General features: G+C 40.2%; 1 protein-coding gene across 1 annotated transcript in view; it reads left to right on the forward strand.

The window, feature by feature from the left end:
• Window positions 1-26393, forward strand: part of caln2 (calneuron 2) — a 42427-nt gene extending 16034 nt beyond the window's left edge. Inside the window, exons 3-6 of the mRNA XM_084730331.1 lie at window positions 5287-5430; window positions 9165-9277; window positions 20742-20895; window positions 25034-26393. Of these exons, the coding sequence (XP_084586457.1) occupies window positions 5287-5430; window positions 9165-9277; window positions 20742-20895; window positions 25034-25161 (539 nt within the window). The 3' untranslated portion in view covers window positions 25162-26393. The remainder of the gene's footprint in view (window positions 1-5286; window positions 5431-9164; window positions 9278-20741; window positions 20896-25033) is intronic.
• Window positions 26394-27041: the final 648 nt, after the last annotated feature.

Here is a 27041-nt window from a genome sequence, read left to right on the forward strand (position 1 = left end):
ATATTTGCTGTACTTTATCATAAAATGACCATGATGTGTTATCAGAGATTAAGGGAACATGCTAAATTTAAATACTTGCTACTCTGACAACAATGCAACAGCTGCGGTGTCCTTCTTTGACATATCTAATCCAAGCCAGAATAATTGTTTTAGTTTGCCTGTTTCATGTTAATTAGGGTTCAAAGAAATGCTGAATGTTCGCCAAATGAGTAAGTATCTGTTTATGAGTCGCAAGAAATCAATTAAAATCTTTTGGAAGGAGTAGATATTTATAACGGATAAACATAACGGATAATCAGAGTAATTTGTTAATGCTGTCTGGCTGGCAACAGGCAGCCACTAAAGTTCAACTGGGCTTTTTTTTTTTATTAAATAGGGATTCAACCTATTTAATATAAAGTCTGTGGCTCCAACTCAGTATTTGGACTGCAGTACTCCTTTTTGGACGCAGAATTTTGGTATTGCGCTAAAAGTTAACAAGTCTACAATTCTTAACAGCAAGTACATCCTTTGTCATTGCCCTTAAAATTGACACCTATCAGCATTTTCTGATCTGGTGCCTCTGCTGTCAAGACAACATTGTTATGGTTAAAAATAAGTCATATGGTCTTAATCTGCGACTACATTTGTTAAGGTTTGGTCAGTAACAAAGTGCTTGGTTAACTGTTCTGTAAACATAGTGAGTACAACTCTGACAAAGTTGAACTTTGACGTTAGAATCCTTAATACCGTTTTACAATTAGCACCCATATGCAGGATTTTTAAATGTGATTAAAACCCACTAAATATAGGCGACTGACCCTTTTCTCAGTGCAAATAGACTCGCTTGCCTTTCTGTGTCAACTCATGTGCATGCAGAACAGCAGAGAGAACAGCATTTTAAAAGTCTCTGTGTGTTCAGCTCTCAGTACTTCTGCAGCTTCTAACTGAATGTCTGTGGTTTGCAGTTTCATTTCTCTACTGCATCGATGTTTGTACTTTCGGGTATCTGCTTTATTTCACTGTTTCATGTGTACTTTGAGCTGGAAAGGAGTCGCGTTATGTTACTGTTGATGGAAACCCATCATTTCTTGATTTTGTTGCTTTATAATTAGGGGTGTCAGGATTTCTGAAATATTAAATCGAAAATCGGTCAAAAAGAGCCTTCATTTTCAAGAACAGGAAGCCGAAACTGGCAATTGTTCCAGTACTTTTTTCTCCTGCTTTCCTACTTGGGACATTCATGTCCGAAGAAAAAAACAAAACAGCATATCTTATCAGCTGTTATAACACACTTGATACCATGTAGACATTCCAGTTGAAAATGTAAATGACAGGTGTCAGGGCAAAAATACTCCACTGTTTGGGCTGCTGCATCGAGTCATGTGTATGAAAAAAGAGCAAAAGAGTTGCAGAACTACTGTTGAAGGTGACAAGTGTTTTTTGCCTCTGATGAAAAAAAGGGGGCAAAAATAGATGATTAATACACATGAATCATTTGACCTAGGAATGACCCTGTCCCATGTGTGATAACAGCAAGATGTTAGTGAGTGTTTGTGGGTTTTATGTGCAGTGTAAAAGGAGCTTTAGATTGTACTTATCTCACTGACAAACATGTTGCATTTCCTCTGACTACTTCAAAATATACATCAAAGTGTGTTTCACCAGATAAAGTGGAAGCATTTTTGCTGTAACTTATCATTATGAAGTAAACGTTGATTGCACAGTGTAAGGGCCATAGAATAGTGATATCAAATTATGCCACTGGGCATGTTTTTCCCAGGAAATATATGTCTCCATTATAGACTAAAATAATAAACAAAATCACACTTTGTCTTCTAATATTTTCTTCTAACGTTACCCCTCCCAAGCTCGATGTAAACCCTTCTTGGTGCAAAGCAATAACTCTAACTATGTTATTACAATGCAGTGCACATCATTACAATAATTTATGACTGTTCCCAAATTCAATATAAACTTGTGACAATTTCAATGTACCTCTTCAGTGCTTCTTGCATCTTTCTTCTCTATTATTTTCAAAGTGGAGTTGATCATTTCTTCATGCAATTAGGCTCTGAGGAAACAGAAAGCCATCTGGTATTGTGTCAAAGTGCGTTCCCCCATCACATAGTGTTTCCTGTAGCAGTGCCCTCCACAGTTGATAGGATTTGGTTAGACGTAGCTGAGGAACATAAGATCATATCATCAGGGAAACAAATTTCGATATATCACCTGTTGTCTTTGCCACGGCAGCAAACCATTAATACCACTGGGAAATGTGAGGGGGCTTAAATGCTGTCTGTTTTCACTTTAAATGCTTTTAATGTGAAGCTGAAGCAGCAGGAAATGTTAGGTTTGCATTTGCAATAACTTGATGCCCAGGAATGACTAGACTTTCATTAGTGGTCCATACACTCAGTTGGCAGTTACAGAGCAACATTTATTTTTCATTTGGAGTTGTGTTTGTGGCCACCTGCTGATTTTAAGTCCAATATTTTCTCTCTTGTAGCTCTGCCTTTGGTCTCCATCATCTCCTGGTCTAGATATCTGGCTCTTTAGCTGTTAAATGCTCCACCATGTTCACCAGCTATAGTCACTAACCGTGTCTGTCTGCTGAGCAGGTAGTGTACAGTGGGTTTTTACAGCTTAATCGCTGAGAATAGCTGCCCACTGCATCAGGAAAACGCCAAAAGCAGTAAAATTGTGGACTGGAAAATGAAAATAATGAGCTGAAACTCAGTATAGTGCAGCTGAAAGAGACTGCAGAGTCAGGTGATAGTTCTCTGTGACTTTATCACTACAAGTGACCCCTTCATCATACAAGTGGTCATTATTGATTGATTATAACCTATTTCAACTAAGAGAATGATTGTGGGAATGATTAAAACAAACCACCACAGAGGTAACAGACAGGATGTAAACAGCAGTCTTCAGTGTCACAGTTTGATGACCCAGTGCCACACCCCAACCACCTCCCTAGGAGATATTGCAACGTTATGACAACATCACACTATTTCTGCCTTTTCTCCTGAGAGGCAACAGTCATTATTCACACGACCACGAGATCTGTCTGTAGTGTAACAGGCAGCGCAGCACAAGGGAATGATAACAGACGTCATGCAGGAACACAGAGATCAAACGCACGTCAAGGAGGCAATTTGGGGGGAAAAATGACACAAAAAATACAAGTCAGATCTACTGAACGTGTACAGTAAAAATGAAAAGAAATATTCTAATAAAAAGGTTTCAGAGAGTCAGTCACAGCATGGCAAATGTGGATGAATAAAAGGAAACGAATAAAATAGGGAAACACACCTCTTCAGCGCACACACACACAAGAAAGACCAGAGAAATCAGTCAATCAATGAAGTCCCGGCCTTGGGTTTTAAATGGCAATAAAGAATAAAGATGAACCGATATTTTCATCTGCTGCAACAAGCCCCTGACCTTTAGGACACATACAAAACACGGAGTGAGAAATAAATGACAAAGTAAAGAAGAGCTGAAAGACTCATTCACATCTCACTGCACACCTCCCAGCCTTGTCCCGGAGTAACCAGAGAGCCACAAATCAGCACCAATATGACAAAGAAATCACCAGTCCTGTACACTATCCAGAATTCAAATCAGCTGAATTAGATTTGGTTGTTCAATGTGAATATTTGACTGTTTGTTCTCTTTCTTTCATTCTAGACGATCAAGCCACTCTTACCTACAAACAAATCAAGTTAAAGTCTGGATCATACTTCCCAACAGACACACTCTATGCTAATGTGTACTTACTATGCTAACAACAAATCAGAATTTTTTTTTACACTTAATATCAAGCATTTTGGGCATGTATTGGGCTATGTTTTGCCTATATGCCAGAATCTGGCCTAGCTCTGACACAAAAATCATTTTGTAGGTATTCCTTGGTATTTTTTAATGCTATCTTAATGGTATGGTTTATTTGTGAGGAATGATTAAAAACTGTTGATGGCTCATTCAGCACTCTGGGAAATAAAATTATTTCTCACTTATGACGCTGCAGAGCAAGGAAGGAGAGTATATCATAGGAGTGGAATGTGTGTGTGTGTGTGTGTGTGTGTGTGTGTGTGTGTGTGTGTGTGTGTGTGTGTGTGTGTGTGCATATTGCCTGAATGGCACATAAGCCAAAACAGTTTTCTCTTGTAGGTTTACTTCCTACCACTGAAAATGCATAGTAGTGTTTCGCCCTTGTCCCCACCTGCAAGCTCTCACTTGGCCTGCAGACATTACACTGTGATGACATCACAGACGTTTAAATTGATTTTTTCGGTTCTGGGAAAGTTTTACAAATATAGGAACTCCATGGATCAAAAATTCATAGTAGTATGAGTCATAACTAACCTTGTTTGCAGTTTGAGGCGTCCTGTCAACAGTCCTCAGTACTGTGCTGTAGCCTACTCTCTGTTGTCAAACTGGCCTCTGTTGGTCTTGGAGGCTGTTTTGGTCCCAGTCTGCCTGCATTCACTGGGAGCTCTCAGTCTGAGAACAGACAGCTAATAGGACGGCTCTCACTCCTAGCGTTACATCCATAGACCGCTTTAGCTGCATGGTGCGGGGGTGTAACTCTCAGGGCTGTTTTCTATAGTAAAAACCAATCAATGTCTGTAGTAGCTACCTGTTTTACAGGAAACCTGTAAGCAATAAGCACTCTGCTAGCCATTTCATGGGAACTTTAAGTTGCTGTGAGCTGTAAATTCACCACTTCTGAGCAGAAGGCAGAGGATAAAATTACCTCAGGGCCTGACTCGCTAATATGCATCCATGGTGTCAGCATCTGTCCATAAGGCATCAGTTTTGGGGTATATTCAGGCCTTCAGACTCACCCTGGGTGCGGGTCTGCAGCTGCCTGTACCTGTCATGACTTGCTGTAGTTGAATGATTTTAAGGAGATAGGAGTGCCTGTTCTGCAGCTGCTTCTGGGGACCAAAACGTCCCTGAAGAACACTGCACACTGACTGACAAAAACAAAACAAAACAAACAAAAATGACTGCTCGACTTGAAGAATCTCAGTTGACTGAGAAGTTTCTGACTGATGATTTGAATCTTTAACTTTCAGGGGACAGCCCCAGAAATCACACATTTAACTTCATATAGAAAATAAATACATCCACCACAATGTCAACAAAATATTGTATAATAAGCTATTTATTAATATAATTATTTATATAAATATATATAATAGATTTCGTAAAATACTCCCAGAATGAAATGCAATGATGTGTGACGGTAAAGACGGACAGTAATGTACAGTAATATGTTGTGTGTTTGTCATGCAGAGATCCGTGAGGCGTTTCGTGTTTTGGATCGTGATGGAAATGGTTTCATCTCCAAACAGGAGCTGGGCATGGCCATGCGCTCCCTGGGTTACATGCCCAGTGAAGTGGAGCTGGCCATCATCATGCAGAGACTGGACATGGATGGTGAGACACTACATAAGGACACACACTTGGGTGCATGCTCAGAGTATGCCCGCACACATGCAGACACACGCAGACACACAGAGTCAACCTCTTCATAGAAGGACAGAAGTGGCTGTTTAACATAAACCGCATGTGCATAATGTCTGTTTATAGTAAATGTGTCCATTTTAAAATATGATGTGTACAAGTTGAAGAACAATATTTTCCTTCCAAAGAAAGCAGCTATATGAATATTGTTATGTGCTGAATTTTAATGTGATTTAAATAAAAACACTATTTAATGATGCCAGAAATACAGAACTTAATGCATCTTGCACTTGCTTGAGGCAAAATGGGATTTTGAATTACAACTTCCTTCAAAATGTTCCTGCATGCAAAACTGTTTCTAAACTGCCTGAAGAGCAGCAGGTGGTCAATTGTCAGAAACAAATTCCCCCGGAGACAATAAGAACCTGTCCGCTCCTGCTCCTTAAACTCCAGCTCTGCTTGTAAATTCGCAGAGGATTGCAATTACTCTTAAGCAGTCCCTGCATCACAAACAAGCTAGTCAATCTTTCAACTGCTTCTTATCTGCCTGCTCTTGATTCCACAGCTCGCGGTAAACATCAAAGGTCAAAGCTAAAAGCTTTTTGCTTTTGCCTCCATGAGTAGTCTGAACATCTGAAAGCAGTGCGGCCATTTGTTCTGAGGAGACACAGCATCGCTCTCTAAGTCCTCTACCTCTGACTTCTATCGTCTCCATGTCGGCACTAGGAAAGCACTGAGAGCAGTCGCAGGCACAATTAGTTTAAGAATGTCAATTATTATCAGGTGTTAGACAAACCGGTGCAGCCCTACAGATGATTAATTTTATATTATCATTAAATCCTGCCTGCGGAATTCTTAATCCACTGATCTCTGGCATTATCTTCTTATCCAGGGTTTAGGCAAAGTAGCCTTAAAATGTAAGATTATATTATGTTAATTTAAAGCCGCATTTTTAAGAAAGTGCAGTTGGGTTTCAGAGCAGAGAACTCACTGCTTTTTGATACCAGTAATATACTGTATTACAAGGTAATGCTTCATTTTACGCTTCATTTTCCAAGTCATTTTTTAAGCATTTCCAAGACATTTCCTGGAAAGAACGGTGCAATTTGGCACTAATATGCCTGGAAAAGAATTTCCTTGAAAGAACAAAGCAGCCACTGAAAACATAATTCTCCATACATTTAAAATGAAGGCTTACGACACATTACTTTAACATCAACGTCAACTTGCTTTGCCCGTGGACCACTTTTGCAAAGTGTCAGGAGGCCAGTTAATCAAAAACATCAGACAAAATCAATAAACATTAAGATGACTTTAGCTTGTCTCATTCTTTGAAATTCTTCATTTTTCAGTTACATGACTTATTAACTTCACTTGTTAACTAAATTAGCTTGGTGCAAGTACTGTCAGACAAGATATTTTACTGCATTTAATAACTGCAGTTTGCATTTTAGTAGTACATGCTTTAGTAACATTTGAAAGAGTTTATACAACATTAAACAGCTGTAATCTCTTCTATCATGCAATGTAGGAAAGATTCATAAACCATTATCATAAACTGCTCCGGTGACAGAATACATAGCATATTTAAGCTCTTCTAGTATGAACTACACATTTATGGGATCAATATTATCTCCATTTCTGTGTAACTTTTATTCCTGTTCAGCTAATAGTTGTCTTCTGCTGCATAGCTCATTTTCTGATCCCACTTTTTACAGTCTGAAAGTCCGTCACACAAAGATCAGTCTTCTCTGTTACTAACAGCCCCATGATACAAAACAGTTATGTCTGTCCCTCCTTCCTTGGAAAAAAAACAGTGTCAGTCACTTTACTTTCATTGTGATTCAGTGGGCCACTTGGCACCGTATCTGGTCCATGGGCTGCAAGTTGAGTGTCACTGGTCTACACAATCAGTCAGTGCGTTACATTAGCACACATCTTTCTCAGATTACTGTCTTGCACACTTTAAATATTCTCATACCGTTTACTGTGAACTTTTGCACATTCTCTGGTGAATACCTGGCACATTCCTGCATGTAAATAACATATTGTGCTTTTTTTTTTTCTAATTTTATCATTTGTACAATATTTTTCCATATCTTATTGTCAATTTGTGCCTTTTAACTTGAAGTATTTGCTCTTTATCTCACTTCATGTTTTTGTGCTTTGTACTGTATTTGTGTAAACCAACTCATAATAAACATAATTCTGATTCAAATTTCACATTTTTGCATGTTCTACTGGCTTGCTGTGCACTGACTAAGACTCTCTAAGTTACACAGCAATTCATTATAATTCATTTACTGCAAGAGCACCACTTGAAGAGTGTCTATTTCCCCCGTAATTAGTACCAAATTACATAGTTCCTTCCAAGAACCCTCTTGGAAATGATTCAGAAATTACAGACCCATAAAATAAAGTATTATCCTACTACCAATACTAACACAGCAGCACTGAGACCTGTGCAGACTGCTACTAATGCTTCTGATCTGCTGCTTATTATAAGAAACAATAAACAGAACACAAGATAACACTGTAAACTGGTGGTAAAGTCAATATTGGTAATATATTGTATAAAAGACTATGCAGTAACTCAGTTTACAAGACAAGCTGTAGTGGAGATGTTCACAGAGTGTTAATTCCACGGGACACTGCCTGTTGATTGCTATCTCTAACAACCAGCAGCAGTAGAATACATAATGCAAACACCCGCAAGTTGTGTCCCTTGAATTTAAATTTGTAAAAAGTTCTTGGGCGCAGATCCAGGGGGAGCAGGAGGGACGAGAATCCCTGAACTTCTAAAGAACATGAAGATGTAATTCAAAGTATATATTAATAGAATATATTGTATTTAGTATAGACACCACTTTTGAAGTAATTCACACAGAAACACAACTCTTTTTCAAGGTTTTGTTTATGTCCCCCCTATTTATTCTTCTCAGTGTTATGAACCCATATATCACTTTCCTCTCATGGTGTAAAAACAAGCGCTGTTGTGCTGGTCCAGTTGATACACGTAGTACACATCAAGTGTGTACGGCAAACACTTCCTCACAGGTCAGTTAATGATGTTACAGAGTAAGTGACAGGTGCCAATTGTTCCTGTAGATGGATGCAACATAGATTGAGAAATTAGAGTTTTAACTGTGAAAAAATATGTCCCTACCATAAAACAGATGCTTTTTGAATGGAGTTTAGTTTAACAGCCTCGAGTCCACTCGAAGGACTGCCAAGTGCAGAGGGTATGTAACGTTAATAATTCACCTAAATTATGAATCTTGTAAACAGCATGAAGTAACATAGGAGGTGGAGCTAAAACTGCTCCAAGCAGACAAGTCCAGGGCTGAATTTCACCACTGCTCCCCACTAAGTTGTAATGAGATCTTTGCCCTTGGAAATGTTCCCTCAATTGTCACTTTAACGCAAAAAATGGTTCCACAATCGCTGGCACACAGACGAACACGAGCACGCACCCGCACAGGTGCACACACCTGATTTGAAAGGTGAATTAGTGGTGTTTGTCATGGATGAGGGCACATCCATCTGTTGATCTGTCTCAGGGCGCTTTCCTTTGTTTCAGCAAGCAAGTAAACTTCAGCATAAAATGCATTATTTAGCTCCGGTCTGCCAGCCTTCCTGTCCGTGAATCTGATTTTCTGTTGTCCCGGTTTGTCTCCCTGCATTTCTCTGTGCGTGTCTACCCGCAGGGGACGGCCAGGTGGACTTTGAGGAGTTCATGACGATACTGGGGCCCAAGCTGCTGTCGTCCGACAACAGAGAAGGATTCCTGGGCAACACCATTGACAACATCTTCTGGCAGGTGAACGGCAAAGCTGGAGTGTGTTTCTCATCTCTCACAATTCTCATCATTTATCACTTCCATCCTTTACGCCTCCTCTCACTTACTCTGACTGTGTACTTCAGCAGTCATCCTTAAGCACAGTCCTAGTTTCTGCAGGGACTCTGCACAAGCACACACCTACTTAAGTGCAAAAATACACACATGCACAAAAAACACACTCTCAGACCCCCCACCTGCGTCTTCTGTTCCCTGATAAAAACAGAGACTCGTTTTTTCTTTCGCCTTGAAGGAAAAAAAAGACCTGCAGAGAATTAAGAGTATGAGTGTGTGTATGTTTTGGGGTTCGGTGGCGTGTGTGTGTGTTTATCATTCACAGTGTTGCAGTACACACTTAGAAATAATGGTTCCAAAAGAGTTCTCACTGACGGGCTACCCAGAGGCTAAGAATAACAGTTCCACTGAGAACCGTTTTTAGGCATGGGTGTTAAAAGATCCTCATACCAAAATATTCCAGTGTTCATGTTTTAATGTTATTAAATGTAGATGTATCTGGAATTCCCTTAATCAACTCATTTTACTTCTGTTATGTGTTTTTGCCTCATCTGTAGATTATAATTTGATTCTTTATAGAACCTTTAGAAGATAAGAGGGTTATGGGGTAAATGCTTATAAAAAGGGTATTTTAGATATCAGTTAATGGGTTCTAGATGAAACCTTTGTTACTTAAAAGGGTTCTTGGTAGAACCCTCTGGGTGGGTTCTTGTTAGCCCCCTTTTTAGATTAGAAGGTTTTCGATAGAACCACCAAAGAGGGTTCTGGGTAGAACCATTACACCATAAAAGATCCTTGGTAGAACCCTCTGGGTGTGCTCTAGATGAAAGCCTTGGAATTTAAAAGCATTCTTGGTAGAACCCTCTGGGTGGGTTCTTGATGAAACCCTTGGAATATAAAAGGGTTAGCTCCCTTAGAAGGTTGAAAGGTTCTGGAGAGAATCCTCAGAGTGGGCTCGTGAAACCTCAGAGTGGGCTGGTGAAACCATGACACTGTGAAACGGTTCTCAGTAGAGCCTCCTGGGTGGGTTCTAGTGAAAACCTTGGAATCTAAGAGAGTTTTTGGTAGAAATCTTTGGGTGGGTACTTGTTACCCCCCTTAGAAGGTTGAAAAGTTCTGGATAGAACCCCCAGAGAGGGTTCTGGGTGAAGCAATTACACCATGGAAAGGTTCTCTGTAGAACTTCCTTGGTAGTTTTGAGATGAAACCCTTGGAATATAAGAGGGTTCTTAGACGAACTCCCAGAGAGGGTTATGGGTGGAACTGTTACACCTTAGAGGCATTGCGTTGTATGTATAACCATTTGATTGGGTCCCAGGTGGAACCTCTAGAAGGGGTTTTACCAAGCCAAGGAACCCTCTATTGTTCTAGCTAGCACCTTGATTTGTAAGAGTGCAGGTATTACCATAATAAAGATCTCAGGGATGTGGCCCAGTGTGTGGAAAGTCTGAGCTCGTGTACTTTTAAGTGTCCAGACTGGGCTCAGTGGTGATTAAGACTGCAGCTCATCTACATGCTTTTGAACGTGCATCCTTTGTTTTTGAAAATTGTTCCGGACAGAAAATTTGCTGCTCTCAGAGTGAGTTTTTTTTGCCTCTTAGGTAAGACATGCGACAATAATGAAAAGTGCAGCATTTTGAGTGTGTGTGCGTGTGTGTGTGTGTGTGTGTGTGTGTGTGTGTGTGTGTGTGTGTGTGTGTGTGTGTGTGTGTGTGTGTGTGTGTGTGTGGGGATGGCTGGTTGAGCAGGGTGACAGCTTTCCGGAAGCTGTTCTCTGCTTTTCCTTGAGTCAAATGAGAGGAGAAACATTTAGAGGGTGACTCACTGAAATGAGGAGGTGTGTGTGTGTGTTTCAGGTTACACACATTTACACAGACGTTTTTTTATATCCTTATTCCACATCAGAAAATATGATTAAAAAAACGACCATCTATGCCATTCACATCAGAAAACAGACTAAACTAATGCAAAAACTGCTGATTTTAACATTAGGACAGTTCTTTCTAAATTGTGTGAAATAAAAAAAACCTTTTATAAATGAGACACACTGCATACATGAAGGAGCGATGGAGCGAGACGGACTACGGCGTGCCAGCCAGCCAGCGAGGCTGAGAGAGATGAGGGAATAGAGAGTGGAGCTGGACAATATGTGGGGATGAGGAGGAGGGTGGTGGTGCGGGGGGATGCCCCACATAGAGATACAGGAATATAAAAGAAAAACCACAAAGGAGGAGAGTGGGAGAAAATGAACGAAAGAAGGTACGAGACACTGTGATTCATGAAGGTCGCAGACGGTGTGCGTCTCAGGGGTGATTTAAAATGTTCACCTCCCACAAAGAGAGACAAACCAAAAAGAAAACAGGAAAAAGGGGAAGGAAAAATTAGAGGAGAGGAGGAATGAAGGCAGAGAGCAAAATAAAACGGGAAGAGAAAGGAGGAGGAGGAGGAGGAGGAAGAGCGAGGAGGAGGGGGATGAAATGGTGGGAGGAAGTGTGTCTCTGAGGACTATGAGAGCAGTGTGTTTGTGTGTGTATTGTGTGTGTGTCTGTTTATATTTCACAGACCTCAGAGGGAGACAGGAGGAGAGGGAGAATGAAAAGAGAAAGATGGAGGAGAAGGAGGCACATCATGGTGGGCCATAATGACTCAGTTCAGTGTGTTCAGATAATATCCTCCTCGCACAGAGAGATGTATAATGATTGACTTCATCGGGGAGACTGGAGTTGGCAAGTTTTGTGTGTAATCACATTTTCGTCTGTGTGTGTGTTGAATAAATCCTGTGTGTCCTCTTGATTGTTCCCCATCTTGTTTGATTCAGTGTACAGCTGAAAACATCTCTGTTTCTCTGTTTATTTCCTACCGTAGTATGGTCTGGGCGAAACCTCGGGGAGATTTAGATTTTGAAAAACTCCTGACTCAAGTTACCACATTTCTGCTGACAGTCAGTAAATTAGATTTGAGAAAGGAAGCACCCACTCTTCCCCTGCAAATTAAGCTACAGTGCCTAAAGATAAAAAAAAAAACATTTTATTTAGCCAATATCATAGCAATGTTTACAGTCTATAAAGAATATGTTTGAGCTGAGCGGGTGCAGGAGAGAGGCCTGCAGAATCTTAAGCAATAACTAAAAAAATTATGATATCTGTGTCTAGTCTTGCATTACACTCATTTGTAAGACAGTTTTTGTCTTAAGGAGCTCCAGTTTTGGGGTTCTTGTGTAATGAAACTTGACATAATACGTAGAAAGGAGAAATCAGAGATTTGCCAAACCTGCCACATATCATATCGTATCGTATCGTAAAAAAAAAAGCAGTATGTAAGGTGTATTCTATTTCCAAAAAAATATTACAGTATGCAAGCACTGCAGTGACAACAACAACGTAACAGACAAGGTGTACAGTGACCAAGGTAGCTCTGGTGTAATGCTTCAATTTAAATTTAAAAATGTTAAACTTTCAAATTTAGGTTACGTGACTCCAGTTAGAAAGGAGGCACTTAAGAAGTAACGTAATACGGGCTGAGTATTGTGTCCAAAAAGATAAATAGTAGTGTTTATTTACACAATAGTATAAACTTGAACGATTTTGGGCATGTGCACAGGATGCAGCAAATTCCTTGCAGTGACTCTTTGGAGTTGGAGACTCTGCTGGTTGCCTGGCAACCTCATGGTGATGGCAAAATTCCAGAATGTTACTGCAACCAGTGAAGCAACAGTCCTGTCCTGTTTCCAGTCTTTAAACTAAGCTAAGCTGAGCTAACTATCTCATAGTTCCAGCTTGATATTGAACAGACGGACATGAGAGTGGCGTTCTTCTCATCTAACTTGCAAGAAAGCGAAAATGTAGATTTTCCAAAATGTCAAACTACTCCTTTAATGTTAAGGAAACACTGCGGTCATAGTTAAAAGAAAGCATTGAGGGAGGAGCGGTGAATGGCACACATCTGCCCTTGTACACTTCCAGATTAAACTATCATGCATCGACTGCAAGTCGTAGGCTTTCCGTGCTATACTTTTTACAAATGATCATAAATATCTGCAGACTCATTTTAATTAGGCAAAAGCATCTTCTGCACTTGGTAATGAGCTGCATTAGTTACTGATTTAGACATTTCTGTTTGTAATCTGCATCGTGATTATCATAACTGTTATTGCTGCAGGCTTATGATATCTTGCAAAACAGCATTGACGTGATAATGTCGAGAATAAAGAAATCACACAAGCTGAACAGTACAGTGATATAAGAAAATATGAACTGAAATTTACACATAGAACATTTTTCAATAAATATCCAGCTATCGATGCGATTTTATTAAGAAACTGAAATGTAGTTTGACATGCATTTTCCCTGACAAGTCAATGAATAAATAAATAACATTACAGCCATCTAACCATGGATGTATTTTTAGCTCCAAATGCATGACTGCAATACATTGTCGGTGATATGCACCTCTGGAGCGATCAACGTTGTTGACAAAATGACACTTATGATGGCTGTGGGGATTCCCCTGAGGGCAAGTGCCAAGGGGAAGTCAAGGAGAGCCTGTTGAATGACTAATGAAATCCATAGACTCTGGGTGTCAAAGTAAGATGGTTTGTTTGCCCAAGCAACCAAAATCACCCTGACCTTCTCCCCGAGACATTTTGCAGTAATATACAGTAACATGCACTCTGCTTCCCCCTTTGTGAATAAGACAGAACAGTCATTATTTGCACAACTGACAGAGGTCCCTTAACAGACAAAGGTAAACTAACACTGACAACCTATGACTGTCCAAGCAGCCTGTGTCCATTTACTGTAATTCCACAGTGTGAAAATCGAATGGCTCTGATTTTTTTGACCTGTGAACATCCAGTCTGCACTCATTTGTATCAAAAGTTATATTATAAATGTTAAGTCAAAGTTATATAAAGTTTTTAAGTTTTTTGCCATTAACTTGTAGTTTAACCTGTAATTTCTTCAAACACTGACCGTATTTCCTATTCTTGTGAAAGCAATATTTCAAGAAGGAACTTCTACATGTAATTTACTACATGTAATTAAATCACTGTTACTTATCATATTGTTGGTGATTACAAAGGGGTTACATCCAAATATTCTTTTCGGGTTGCCTGGTCAGAGATCTGCATTCTACTGAGTGCAGTCTTCTAGTTGTCAATAAAAACAAAAACTGGGAAGACGGATGACGGAAGCAGAATGAAATAGCCGGCCAGCGAAAGGATTATCGCTGCCGTCTGCATCTGTTGAGACAGTCTGCAGTGTTCATGCTGATGACCAGAGAAGCCAACTGTAGAGTAATTTAAAAAAAAAAAAAAGACATGGTGTGTCTGTGTTACATAATACCTGCCATTTGGTGGATTTGGAAAGTGTAGTACCATAAGTGCAATTATTTAAACACTAGTGTCTAAAATAGTGACTGGGACAGCCTCGACTGTGGAACATTTTCCTTCAGTTTGACTAAATCTGATATTTTTAAGAATCGTCTCTCATTACATCACATGCAGTTGTGGTAAATTCTGTTTCTGTGAATCTAATTTATCTATTATTCATTTGCAATTGGCTGTAACCTCTGCAGTCTTTGTTAAAAATATCTTCTCTTACCTGCAGTTTCTTACTAACGTGTCCTTACTGTATGTTTTCCTTCTGGTTAAAGCACTCTGATACAAAAGTGGTTTGTTTTCCAAGCAAAAGACAGAAACTTCTCTTGCACCTGAAGGTGTCAACTAACCCTGACAGCACTACTGTCAGACAGAAAAAATAGAAGAAAAAGAGTACACGGAAATAAAGAAACAATGCTTGCGGGTTGTCACTCTGGGTGACTTTTTAGAGAAGGGTCAGAAGACAAAGCAGGTGGACGACTGACGAAACAAGCTTTTGCTGTTCGAGGGCAAGGCAGGATTAGACGGGAGGGACAGCGTGTAAGCACCTGTTCTTCTGATTGATGTGTCCTGGCTCCTTCAGTATGTCACCGGTCACTGCTCACGGTCCCCTGCTGTTTTTCTGTCACGCGCACACTTGCAGGCACCCAAATACACACAAAGATCCCATGTTTGAGTTCATTCAGTGAAAGACAAAATGCTCTGACAGGCGAACTCTCCAGTCTTTGCATCCCCTCTTCATCACTGTGTGTGTGTGGGTGTGTGTGTGTGTGTGTGTGTGTGTGTGTGTGTGTGTGTGTGTGTGTGTGTGTGTGTGTGTGTGTGTGTGTGTGTGTGTGTGTGGACGTCGATGTCCTTCAGAGACCGGGGCAGGAGGAGAAATCACTCTGTTGGTTGGTAACAGGTAGCGGCTCCTCTGTGGCTTTTCCCCCCTCAGACAGACAGACAGGAACATTGTACATTCTCCATGCTCCTGCTCTGAGCTGTCATGTTGTCTATCCTGCGGCTGCAGTCCAAAAAGTTGTTCCTCCATTTCCCAGCATCCTTTCAAGGCTGAGACAGTTTTGGCAAGAAGGAGAGCAGAAATCAGGCCCTCCAACTGCTGCTGCCACTCCCCGTTGCTCTGCCCTGGAGTGCCACTCAAGGTTGCATGAGTCAGAGCAGTTAAAGGTCCAATCTATACTTTTGTTTGACCATATGAATTTGGTGTATTATCACATAGACATTGACAAAATTCGTTATCGAACATGTGGCCTGTTTTGCATCTGTGACCGCAAACACACCTTAAACAGCATCAGAAAATAGAGGGAATGCACTGACGTCGATGTCCCACCAAAACACACACCCTCAGACGGGCTGAGAGCAAAACATCCTGCAGTGGGACTGCTTTTGGTAGAGAAAAGGTGAAATTGAGATTAAAACAAAAAATTAACTGCTTAAATTAAAGAACTTGAATTAAAGAACTCGACAATCCGATCTTTACAACTTAACGAAGAAATTTTGGTAGACATTGACAAGTGGCCAGGAATCAGGCTTTTTGACATTTATACGTACCTGATTTAGACGCTGGGGGAAATACACAAAGCCTGAAGGCAAAAAGCTTTGACGCTTGGCTGTACTTCAAGGCTGGATTTGTTGGCAAAATTAAAGTGACAAAGACACCAAAGAATATTCTGGTTGTATATGGATACTGTACTGATATTTTTATTTTCTTACATTATTGGAGAGACATGTTTGGAGAGACGTGTGTGCACAAAAGGTTCAGTTACACTGAATATAAATGAAAGATGCTAAATGTTTAATTGATAAGCAGGTTAATCAATTAAACAATAGTACACAGGTCGGTTTGCTTCAGTGTCATTAGCACGGCAGTGATGCAGTCAGGAACAAGGATCTTGAGCTGAGATCAATAAGCATCACTTAAGCACTTGAGTGTAATATTGTGATTATACAACCGGTTACCCAAAAAATAAATGATAGAATCAGAATGTATTCATATTGTGGGGCCATTCTCTCTCAAAAAAAAACCAAAACTTTTTGCTATTGTTATCTTTGTTTCCCTGAAAACACACGGGGTATGACTACTAACTGGAAAACCATCAGTCACATCAAAAGAACTATGTAATGAAACTTAGTGTACTACTCCAGCAAATAGGCAGAGCCAATCTAGAAACAGAAACAATTTCCAGTCCCTCTTGAGTCGGCCAGCCAACTGGAGCTAAGGTTATTATTAGATTGTAGGATTTCCCAAACTGCATAAATACCACACAAGAAAACATAAAACTGCTTTGCAAGTTCAGTCTTGCTGTAACTGAGGTATCTGATCAAAAAAAACAGTTTTTACATGGACACATTTAACTGCTACGCCTGCAAAATTCACATGTATTTTTAAGTTAACAACACTAGAGCACAGCTGCTGGAGGATGCTGAACAGAGTTTCTGTGTGATCTGAACTTATGAATTCCAATAACTCCAAAATTCCCACATTCCAGATTTGTTGGCATTTAACCTTTCAAAAACAAAATTTTCACAGCAGTCACAAAACTGTTTGCTCTCTGGCTTGACACACACAAAGGAGGCCACGCTTCTAATAAAGATGCAGTGTAGCAGCAATCTAACAGCATCATTCAGTGCCTGGATTCAGGTTACTTCTGTGAATTGCAGCGATCCATTTGCTCCTATTTTCTTTCACTTTTGGCAGTTTGCAAAAAGATCACACTAATATCTTGTTGAATCCATTTGTACAGACAAATGTACAACAGCTCTTTCCATTTAAGATGTGTTTTTTCACGTCTATCACTGCCACTGTCATTTTTTTGCCGCTTAGTGGGTGAAACTGCAGTGACTTCAGCATACTCTGACGCCACGTGCATCCCCTTTATATTAAGTTGTTGTCTAGTGTAGTCGATGCTTAAAACATCTGTCAGTCAAACTGGGAGGAACAACAGCTTCCATCTCCTTATATTTTTATAGTGGAATGACAAAGTTTGGATTATGGTTTTTTGCATGTTTTTTTCTAAAGTACTTACAAATCATGATACTGTACTTTTGAATCTTGTTTCTTGTGTTATCTTTGTCCTCTCCAGTCACTTTTGCATGTTTGCTATTTAAAAAAAAAGTCTAAATGAAAACAAGCCCTTTTGATATAAGTTAAATCATATTGATGCCATGCTCTAAGAAACAGAGTATCTGCATGTTTTCGTGTGGGTCTGCGTCTGTGAGTCAGGAAGGGAAGAGGCAGAGATAAAAACCCAGACAGAGGCTGAACAGTTTAATGAGTGTGTTTGTCTGTGAAATGATTCCTCTATTTACTGTAATGTCCCAGGTTATCTATTAATGTGGTGTGTGTTTGTTTTTATTCCTGTGCGTGCACGTGTGTGTGTTTTTGTATACATCCACACCCATGTTTCCATAATTGCAGCGTAAATCACCTGAAAAAGGCAACATTAATAGTTAGATTGGAATCAATGCACATTTGCAGAGTTTTCTCGTGGTACACCAGGAGCAGGCATAATAACGGCATCGATCCTGGTTTAATGTGTACATAAAAAGTGTTCTTGCATGTGTGTATTGCTTCATATTCTGTGTATGTATGTTGGTAGATATCACCCCTCTGAATTACTGCATTGATATCTTTGTTACGTTCCTCTGATTGCTTTGTTGCAGTGTTGTCATCTGACATTACAGAGAACAACAACATAGTAAACAGAAATGGGTATAATTTGAAATTTTTTGCGATACTGCCAAAACAATACCTGAGCTTTGTTTTTGGGCTGCAACTAACAGTTGTTTTCATTATCAAGTTAATCTGTCGATCATTTTCTTGATTAATCACTTAGACGTTTGGTCCATAAAATGTCAGACAGTGGTGTAAAGTGTTCATCACTGTTTCCCAAAGCCACGTCACTTTGACTTGTCATTGCTCCTGTGTGATTACCCACGATTCCCTACCTGCCCGCTCACCTCCCACTGAATGTGAATTATGAGGCACATCAATTGCTCCCCATCTGAAAAGCCAATAAGATGAAAACATTGATACAACTTTTATATTTTATATCTTATATGAAGCTACAACCAGGCGATGGTTAGTGTAGCTTAGCATAAAGCTTGGAAGAAGTCTGGCTCAGTCTGGCTCTTCCAAAGGTAAAACATATCCCACCTATCAACACCTTTAACCTTTACTAATTAACATGTTATCTTTTGTTCAATGCATATAAAAACCAAAGTGTAAAAATTAAATATTGTAGTTATACAGGGTGTTCTGTCCTGGACTGTTTTTTGGCCAGGAGCAATGACTTGCTGGAGTCTCTGCTAGTTGCCTGGCAACCTCACAGTGACATCAAGACTTCAAGGAAACTAAAAAAGAACAACGGGTGATTACGTCGCTATATAGCACATACATGAAAGCTCTCAGCACAGTTAATGCTGTGGTGAACTGGCAGTCCACCCTTCATCTTTCTCCTCTTAGTTTCACAGGTTATCAGTCTGCGTGATGGAGGCACCAGTATTTACTGTGAGGCTGTGGTGCTCAAAGCGTGAAAAATATTGCATCTGAAAAACTCAACACCAGTGTCTCTTTTCAGCAATCAGCCCGCAGTTACTCAAAATAATCCACAGACCTTGTTGAGAGCAGTTTCATATAGGAGCTATTTTCTTTCTAGGGTAGAATCTGGTGGAACTACTTTCTTTCTAGCAGTAGTAGTTTTGAGCACCAAAAGCCAAGTGCCATCTAGTTCTATTATATCGGAGAGAAGGCAGACATCTCTACAGTCGATATCTCCAAAACTCAGGATCTCACATCAAAAAACAATCTTAAAGGATAAATAGTACTACGGGTAAGTGGACAAATATGTGTTTTTGATTTTGGGATGAACTGTTCCTTTAAATCGAAGATCGTTTTCAATTTCAGTATTCGAAATCAAAGGCAGAATCTGCAGTTCTCCCAGTACTGTTGATACTCTAACATGGGCATCAGTCAGTGCTAAAAAATGCATACATTGAAATAAAAAAACTGAATCTTATTGTGACCTTGAAATCAAAAGTCAAATCAAATCGTGAGTCTCCTAGTCAGTACCATTATTGAGGACTGATACCCAGTCCTCCTAGTAGTGCAATTTCCATCACCTTTTTCTTTGGTAACCAATATCTTTTGCTTTGCTGAGGTGGTTGAGCATGAGAAATGTTGTTTTTAGTGTTTAACGAGAAGTGCAATAAAGCATGAGGATTATCGTCCCCTAGTCGAAATGAGCATCCCCTCTTCGCCATCGCAGCCACCATTGTCTGCCAGTTCTGTTTTCTCCATCTGTCTCCCACTACTTCAGTCATCTCAGTTTTCTCTGACCTCACCAGACTTCCCTATTTCCTCTCTTCTTCTCTCCATCAACCCCCTGTTTTCTTCCTCTTTGCATTGCCTGCCTCACTATGTCCATCTGTTGTGCTAAACCAAGCGACTGATTGTATTTGACGCTGTCAGTGAGATAAAGTGGGTTTGAGGGTGCTGTTTGCATGTGCGTTTATGGATTGTTGGGGGGAGGATCTGCAGGGGTGGGGGGCGCGGCAAGAAGGACGTGATGGTTCTGGAAGGGCAGACAGAGAACAGGACAGAGGCTAAGATTCAAACTTTGTGACTGGTCAGAGCCTCGTAAATCATTTTAAACACGAACATGCGCGCACAATTAAGAATATAACCACCTACAAGAGAGTAAATGTGCTGGTATTTCCATTTTAATTGATATGTCCATTAAACCATTTGTGCTTGCATATATTTATCCAGCCATATCAATGCACACACACAGGTTTGCATACTGATTCAGGCACCCAAAAATAGCACCAGTGATGCATGCGCAAACATGCTGCCATTACATTATAACTGACACATTTCCTACTTGCATACTCTATCGGTACACATTTAGACAATACAGCACGAATTCATGCCATAATTTCTTACAGCTTGTCCATTTCACACCTCATTCTTATCGTCTATATTTATCTGCCCTCATGAAGCCGGTTTGTGGATGACTGTGTCTCTGCATTGATCGCCGTGTGCCCCTGCAGTTTGACATGCAGCAGCTGTCTCTGGATGAGCTGAAGCAGGTGCTGTTCCACGCCTTCCGGGACCACCTGACAATGAAGGACATAGAGAACATCATCATCACCGAGGAGGAGAGCCTCAATGAAACCTCAGGGAACTGCCCTGAGTATGAGGGAGGTGAGGAAGCTGTTCTTTAAATACCTGTGCTTATAAAAACGTATTTTTCTTCCTGAAATAAATATGATATTTTAAGCAGTAATTTGACACTGAGCTCAGTACACATATCCATCAATAAAACATTCTCCTCCATTCAAACTGTTTAAGAAATTGTTTGACATTTTGGTACTTATTTATTTGCTTGGGGACTGATAAGATTGATTCAACTGTCAAATGTATGTACTAGGTACAAAGCTAGAGCCAAGAGGCTAGATAGCTCTAATGCTGTTGGCTCTGAGAAGTAGCCTTACATAATAGAGAGCCACGTGGTTGTCATGTGCAGCCCCTGCGACATTGTGAAACGGTCGCAGTTTGGATAGGTTAACAAAACTACTTGGGTAGGTTTGGGAGCAGACCATGTTTGGTTTTACAATAAGCAGTGTCTGCAAGTTCACACTCAAAGTATAAGTAGTAAAGTATAAGTTCATAGTTTATCATTTGTAAATCTGGCCAGGATAACTTAAATCTATACTTGTTAACCACAATTCATAATAGTATGAATGCTTTACGCTGCAGGAGACAGAGAACCTGAAATTACTGTTGAAATTCCAACTGGGAACTCAAATAATCTGACTTTTTAAGTTCAAACTGAATGTACCATAATACATGAGAACTGCACAGAGATGAAGAGGGAGATGAGATAGAGGAGGCGAGTGAATTTCTCACTGTAACAGAGACTCTACTCTGCAGGATAGCCCAGGTCATACGCTGCATATTGCATAATCAAAAGACAGTTTTTTTATATCATGTTAATACATCAGCCCATATTTTCATACTCTCTCTGCTACAAATCTGCATCACCCTTTTTTAGCAACTGAGCATTGTTTGCTCACAGAACGATGCTCATGTTCGTGTTCATCAGTTGCAAACTGATCTGTCCAGTTCACCGTTCTACAAAAACATGACCACATTCAATGAACGCCACTCTTGTAGTGTGTTGACAGTCTGGTTCATCACATACAGTAGGTTTACACTGAAGTCACTTAAAAGCCTTGTGCGTCTCTTTCAACTCGTCTGTTTTTGGCAAGTTGGGAATACGTCTCGGCTGAGGACACAGATGAGAGAGTTGTTATAATCTTCTCAACTCTGCAAGAGAGCAAAAGTATTTTTCTCAAAATGTCAAACTACTTATTTAAGGCTAAGTGGTAGACAAACAGACAGTTTCACAAATCTGTTGCTGCCTCCAGCTGTTGATGTGACCACAGGTCGACACCACTAACTTAATCTACCAGAAAAGTGGAGTCAGCTAGGAGATGTGGCAGAGACAGAAAGAAATAGAGCAGGAAAATACAGAGGAGCGTAGTGTAGGGTTGAGGGTGATAGGGTTACAACTTTAAAAAACACACACACACACTGAATAACTTATAAGTCTTGCTTGGCCAAATTCAAGGTGAAATCCTTAATTTTTAATATCCTGCTGTACCAACATGAATATCCTCCACACAAGTTTTATCTGTAAGGTGCTGCTCCTCAGAGAAAGATCAAGAATGCTGACGCACACTCAAGAAAACAGAATCCAAATAATAAAATCTACACACTTGAGTTTCAAAGACAAGAATGAAGAATGTTTGAGTGCCTAATGGAAACACACAATGAATTTTTCTCTAAACGTCAGTATCATAGAAATAAATGTAAGTATGTTATGGTTCCTTTGTAAAACTAAAGGTTCCATGAAGAATCCTTTTCAAGCAACTTTTTTAAAAGGAAGAGTTCTTCAAGGATTGTTGAAATGTTATCTCCCATTTTACTAAATTTTTTGTTTGTTTTTTTACAACACCTGAAATCTCAGTGCAGAGTTGCAGTGAAAGACGGGATGGATGCATGCTGTGTTTTACTCTGCAGTGCAACTCTATGAAGAGTGACTGAAGCCATCACATCTTGTCGCCTTAACTCTAATCCCACCTCATTTTTTCTTTTTTGCTGATCTAAAAAATTATCAAATCCATGACTCAAAACCGTGATACGATCCAAACCGTGAATTTTGCAATCCGTTGCACCCCAGTTAGCTCCGTTATTTCTAAGAGTGCACATAAGACCAAGTTGCGTGGCTTTAGGGAGAGGAGGGAAACAAAACTAGACTAGGACAAAGGTAAAGCCAGATCAAAAGTGCTACAAAACTTGAAAAGTCTTAATGAATCCATTGGGTACTGGCCTAGAGTCTCAGGGAGTCCTAAAAAGAGACAGCCGGGAGGAAATGTGGAAACTTAGCGGCGAAGGGACAGTGAAGGAGGAGATAAGAGGCTAAAGAAGGGATCAGGGAACTGCTGGCTTGGCACTCTCTTTTACAAAGTTTCTGGTGTTGAGGGAAGGGCATGACGTGGAGTCAGGGAGAGGAATGAGAACACTAGAAAGAGGAGAAGTAGGCAGAAGAGGGATAAAGTGGAGATGAAGAGGTATAGAGCCTCTCTTCTAAAGAACAGCTGTATGTCTCCCCATATTTAACCCTCTTTCCACATCCTCAACGTACCTCTTTCATGCCTGCTTCCTTTCCATCTTCTTCCTGTCCAGTGGGATTGTAACGCCTTTTACAGGCCCTCTTTAGATCCACGACTCAGAGCTCTGACTTGATTTATTGATGCAGTGTGTGATTCTTATAAACTGAGACAAGGGGGCTGACAGAGAGGAAACTTTTGGCTGTTGTTCGCGCTGCAAGGCCTGTTGGAGGACGCATCTGTCTCTTTAGCTCTTCCCCGTTCAATCTCCAGAGATTATGTCTTTTGGGGGAAAAAAGGCCTTTCAGCCCACACAGATAGGTAGAAGAGGAAAAGTTCCACCTCACTCCTCTTGTCTTTGTTTTTGATGCAGCTTAGAGAGTATTAGAGAGGGTTTGTGTGCATTCATCATTTTTACATTTGAGACACTTCCACTGATGATTTGGGTCACAGAAATAAGCTGCAAAAAATGGCAATTAGGAATGTTAGTTGCTCTTTCACTTACTTTTTTAATGATATCATGGAGTCTGAACTTGTCAGCCGCATCAAAACTTGCAGACCAGTTTCATGGTCTAACTCCCTTAATGTTTTTTACCCTTACCATGGCGCTACTTGGACTAACTTCTTTTGATGGGTCTTTACTTACAGTACACCCAGGTATTAAGAACTCCTTATGGCATGATTTTCATTACTGGAAAAAATACAGACACTTCTCTTTCTACTAAACTGAAAGGGAGATGCTGTAGTGTAGTACACAGCACACACTACCAGAGGTCAGTCTCTCTACTGGTGGACAAAGCAGCGCTGCTGAGCTGAAAAAATATCTCTGCCCCTGTTTGGGAGTAATGGGAACAACAGTTTTTGAAAACTTGTCCAGTACTGAGTGACTGCCACCAGCAAAACAGGGCTGAAATGTAATCCTTATTGGCGATTAAGTATTTGACAACATTATGGAAAGGATCACTACATAGATGGACCTTTCTGTCAAAAATAAGTTGCATCTTGTTTAACCACAAACAGCTGTTTTATTGCTCTCGCCAAACCTACTAGTCAGGTTTAGCCAAAATAAACACTTTATTCACTGTGTTAGATTTGAAAATACCGAGAGAGGAGCGAGAGGGAGGTCTGACATCAGAGAAGCAGCGGGGAGAAATGGTGGGTACAACCAGAATATTGGTTGGTGATTGTTGGAACAGAAGAAAGAAAGATGTTTTGGTGTTTCACAACGATAAAATCACTGTTTCTGTAAATGGCATCCCATGAGTTTGGCGAGGGAAATAAAACAGCTGTTTCTAGTTAAACAAAACTTATCTTGCTATTCAAAAGAAGGTCTATCTGTGTTGGGATCCTTTCCATAATGTTGTCAGCCACTTAGGATACCAATCTAAGCCTGTCAGTGGTAAAAACAAACACTTTTAGTTGACATACTTTGATGGTGTGTAGTTGTTCATAATGATTACATTTAAGTCTTGCTAAATACTGGGCCACTTTAAAACAGAACAGTCACTTAGACCCAAAAACATGGCAAAATAGGGTCCAGATCTAATTATGTCTCCTCTTTAAGTGTATATTGTTGTCTGTGAACTAATAAGTTAATTAACTAATCATCATCACATGAGAGGCACAAGCTCCCATCACTTACTTCTTTTCTCTTTCACTCCTTTCAGTCCATCCTAAGAAGAAGAACCGGCAGACGTGTGTCAGGAAAAGCCTGATCTGCGCCTTCGCCATGGCTTTCATCATCAGTGTCATGCTTATCGCAGCCAATCAGATGCTGCGGAACGGCATGGAGTAACCAATTGCACTGTGAGCATGGGGAGTGGACAGAACAGCCATGACCTCACATCTTGTCTTTGCAGCCAAAGCTGGACCAGCCACAACCCAAGCACTTCTCTAAACAATCATTTGAGTTTTTATGTTTTCGTTTTGTTTTTTAAGTCTAATTTGAACTTACCTTGTAGAGGCCGACAATGTGGGTGCAACAAAGAGGGATGTATTTGTTTTGAAGATGTCACCATGTAGAGTTACTGGACTTATGGGGGAACCTGGACTGGAAAAGAATTATGTTTTTATATAAATTGTGAGAATAAATAGTGAGTTTTATTTTGCTGTTTTCAAGACGAAGAAGACCACCCTTTAAACTTGATTTTCTAATTACCGAAAATGTTTATCAGGTGCTTTGAGCCATTCCTAATTTAGAAAAACAAACAGTGGTTATTACAGACAACTGCGTATTTACCCTAGAGAAGTGGCATTGAATGTGAAATGAGTGAATGTGGGCACAGTATTTAAATGAATAGTAAAACCCAGTCACACCTCATATAGTCATCTATAAACATCACACTTTTGTGAAACATCGACATCCTCAGCTTAGTCTACTGATCTTGGGGCACATGAAGTCTTTATGTGTATCTACAAGGAGCACAACTCGATACTCAGTGAGGGACCACTTAAGAATCATCGCTGTCCCATTATCTCTTTAGTCTTAACACTGATTGGTTGATTGATTGATTTGTTTGGATGTGTAGAAGACAGTGCTGTCCACACACATAGTGTGAGCTCAGGCTGTCTGAGAGGAGTACAATGTATGAAGGTACAAAAAAAACAAAACACATGAATCAGATTCCTCTGGAGCAATGATTTTGGTTAACAATACACAGAAGAGTATTAGAGCATAAGCGCAAAAAAATGACAGGAGGAAGATTTTTTTTTTTAATTTTCATTGTGGGAATTAAATTAAAGGGCTCTAACTTCTGTCTGGTGCAAAGTTGCACACAGCACAGCACAGCTGTCATTTCTATTTTCTGACCGACGCAGTTGTAATTTTCTCACCCAGCGCCCACGTCGTGTAGGTAGCAAATGTTCTTGCATTTATCTGCGCGCCCTCGGGTGTGTTGGTCTTAAAAAGAGGTGTGGTCAGACGCATTGTTGGCGCCTTGCTATCTTGGCGCAGAAGAAAGTGATCACACCAATGACCAACAAAAACCTGGTCTGAAGTTAATGGTGCAGTATTTTCCTGCCATTTAAAGGGCAGTACACACAGTAAGATGTGTCTACATAGATGAGTTTACAACACGTGTACACTCTGCTTCTAGGGCATAAAAATTAGCATTTTGATTAATAGCGGCTTCCATGAGGAAAGTCTGAAAAGTTATTTCCTCTATTTTCTCTGTAAAGTTTCCTCTGTCTTATCAAGTCAGTAACTACAGTTTGTAGATTTGCTGCTCAAACGATGACGTGACACAGAGATGATAAACGATATCTGCAGCAGTGATGTTACAGTGCACAGGAAATGAAACTGACAGCAGCCTCTCTAATCACTTAACCAGCCTTTAAATTAGGCTGAGCAGCGCAAGCTTTCCAGGTGATTTCTTTATTGTGCGTTGTATTGATGTATACGTGTTTGCTTTAGTGATTTACTTGATTGATAAGAGAGGCTGCTGTCAGTAATGAACATACTTTGTTGTAATAATACCATGCACAAAGCGTCACAGCAGTCAGCTGCTGTGGCTCGTCAAAATTGCACACAGGAAGACGCTTCATCCTATTTCACCCACATGCAACCCATCCACTATTAATCAAAATGTTAATCTTTATGAAGGTCATTTCAGCATCTCTGTTGTGTGTGAGACACAGGCACTACCTGGCTCTTAAAGGGAATGAGAGATGAAACCC

This window comes from Lutjanus erythropterus, chromosome 11 (assembly GCF_056507025.1).
Source record: "Lutjanus erythropterus isolate fLutEry1 chromosome 11, fLutEry1.hap2, whole genome shotgun sequence".
Classification (NCBI taxonomy): domain Eukaryota; kingdom Metazoa; phylum Chordata; class Actinopteri; order Lutjaniformes; family Lutjanidae; genus Lutjanus; species Lutjanus erythropterus.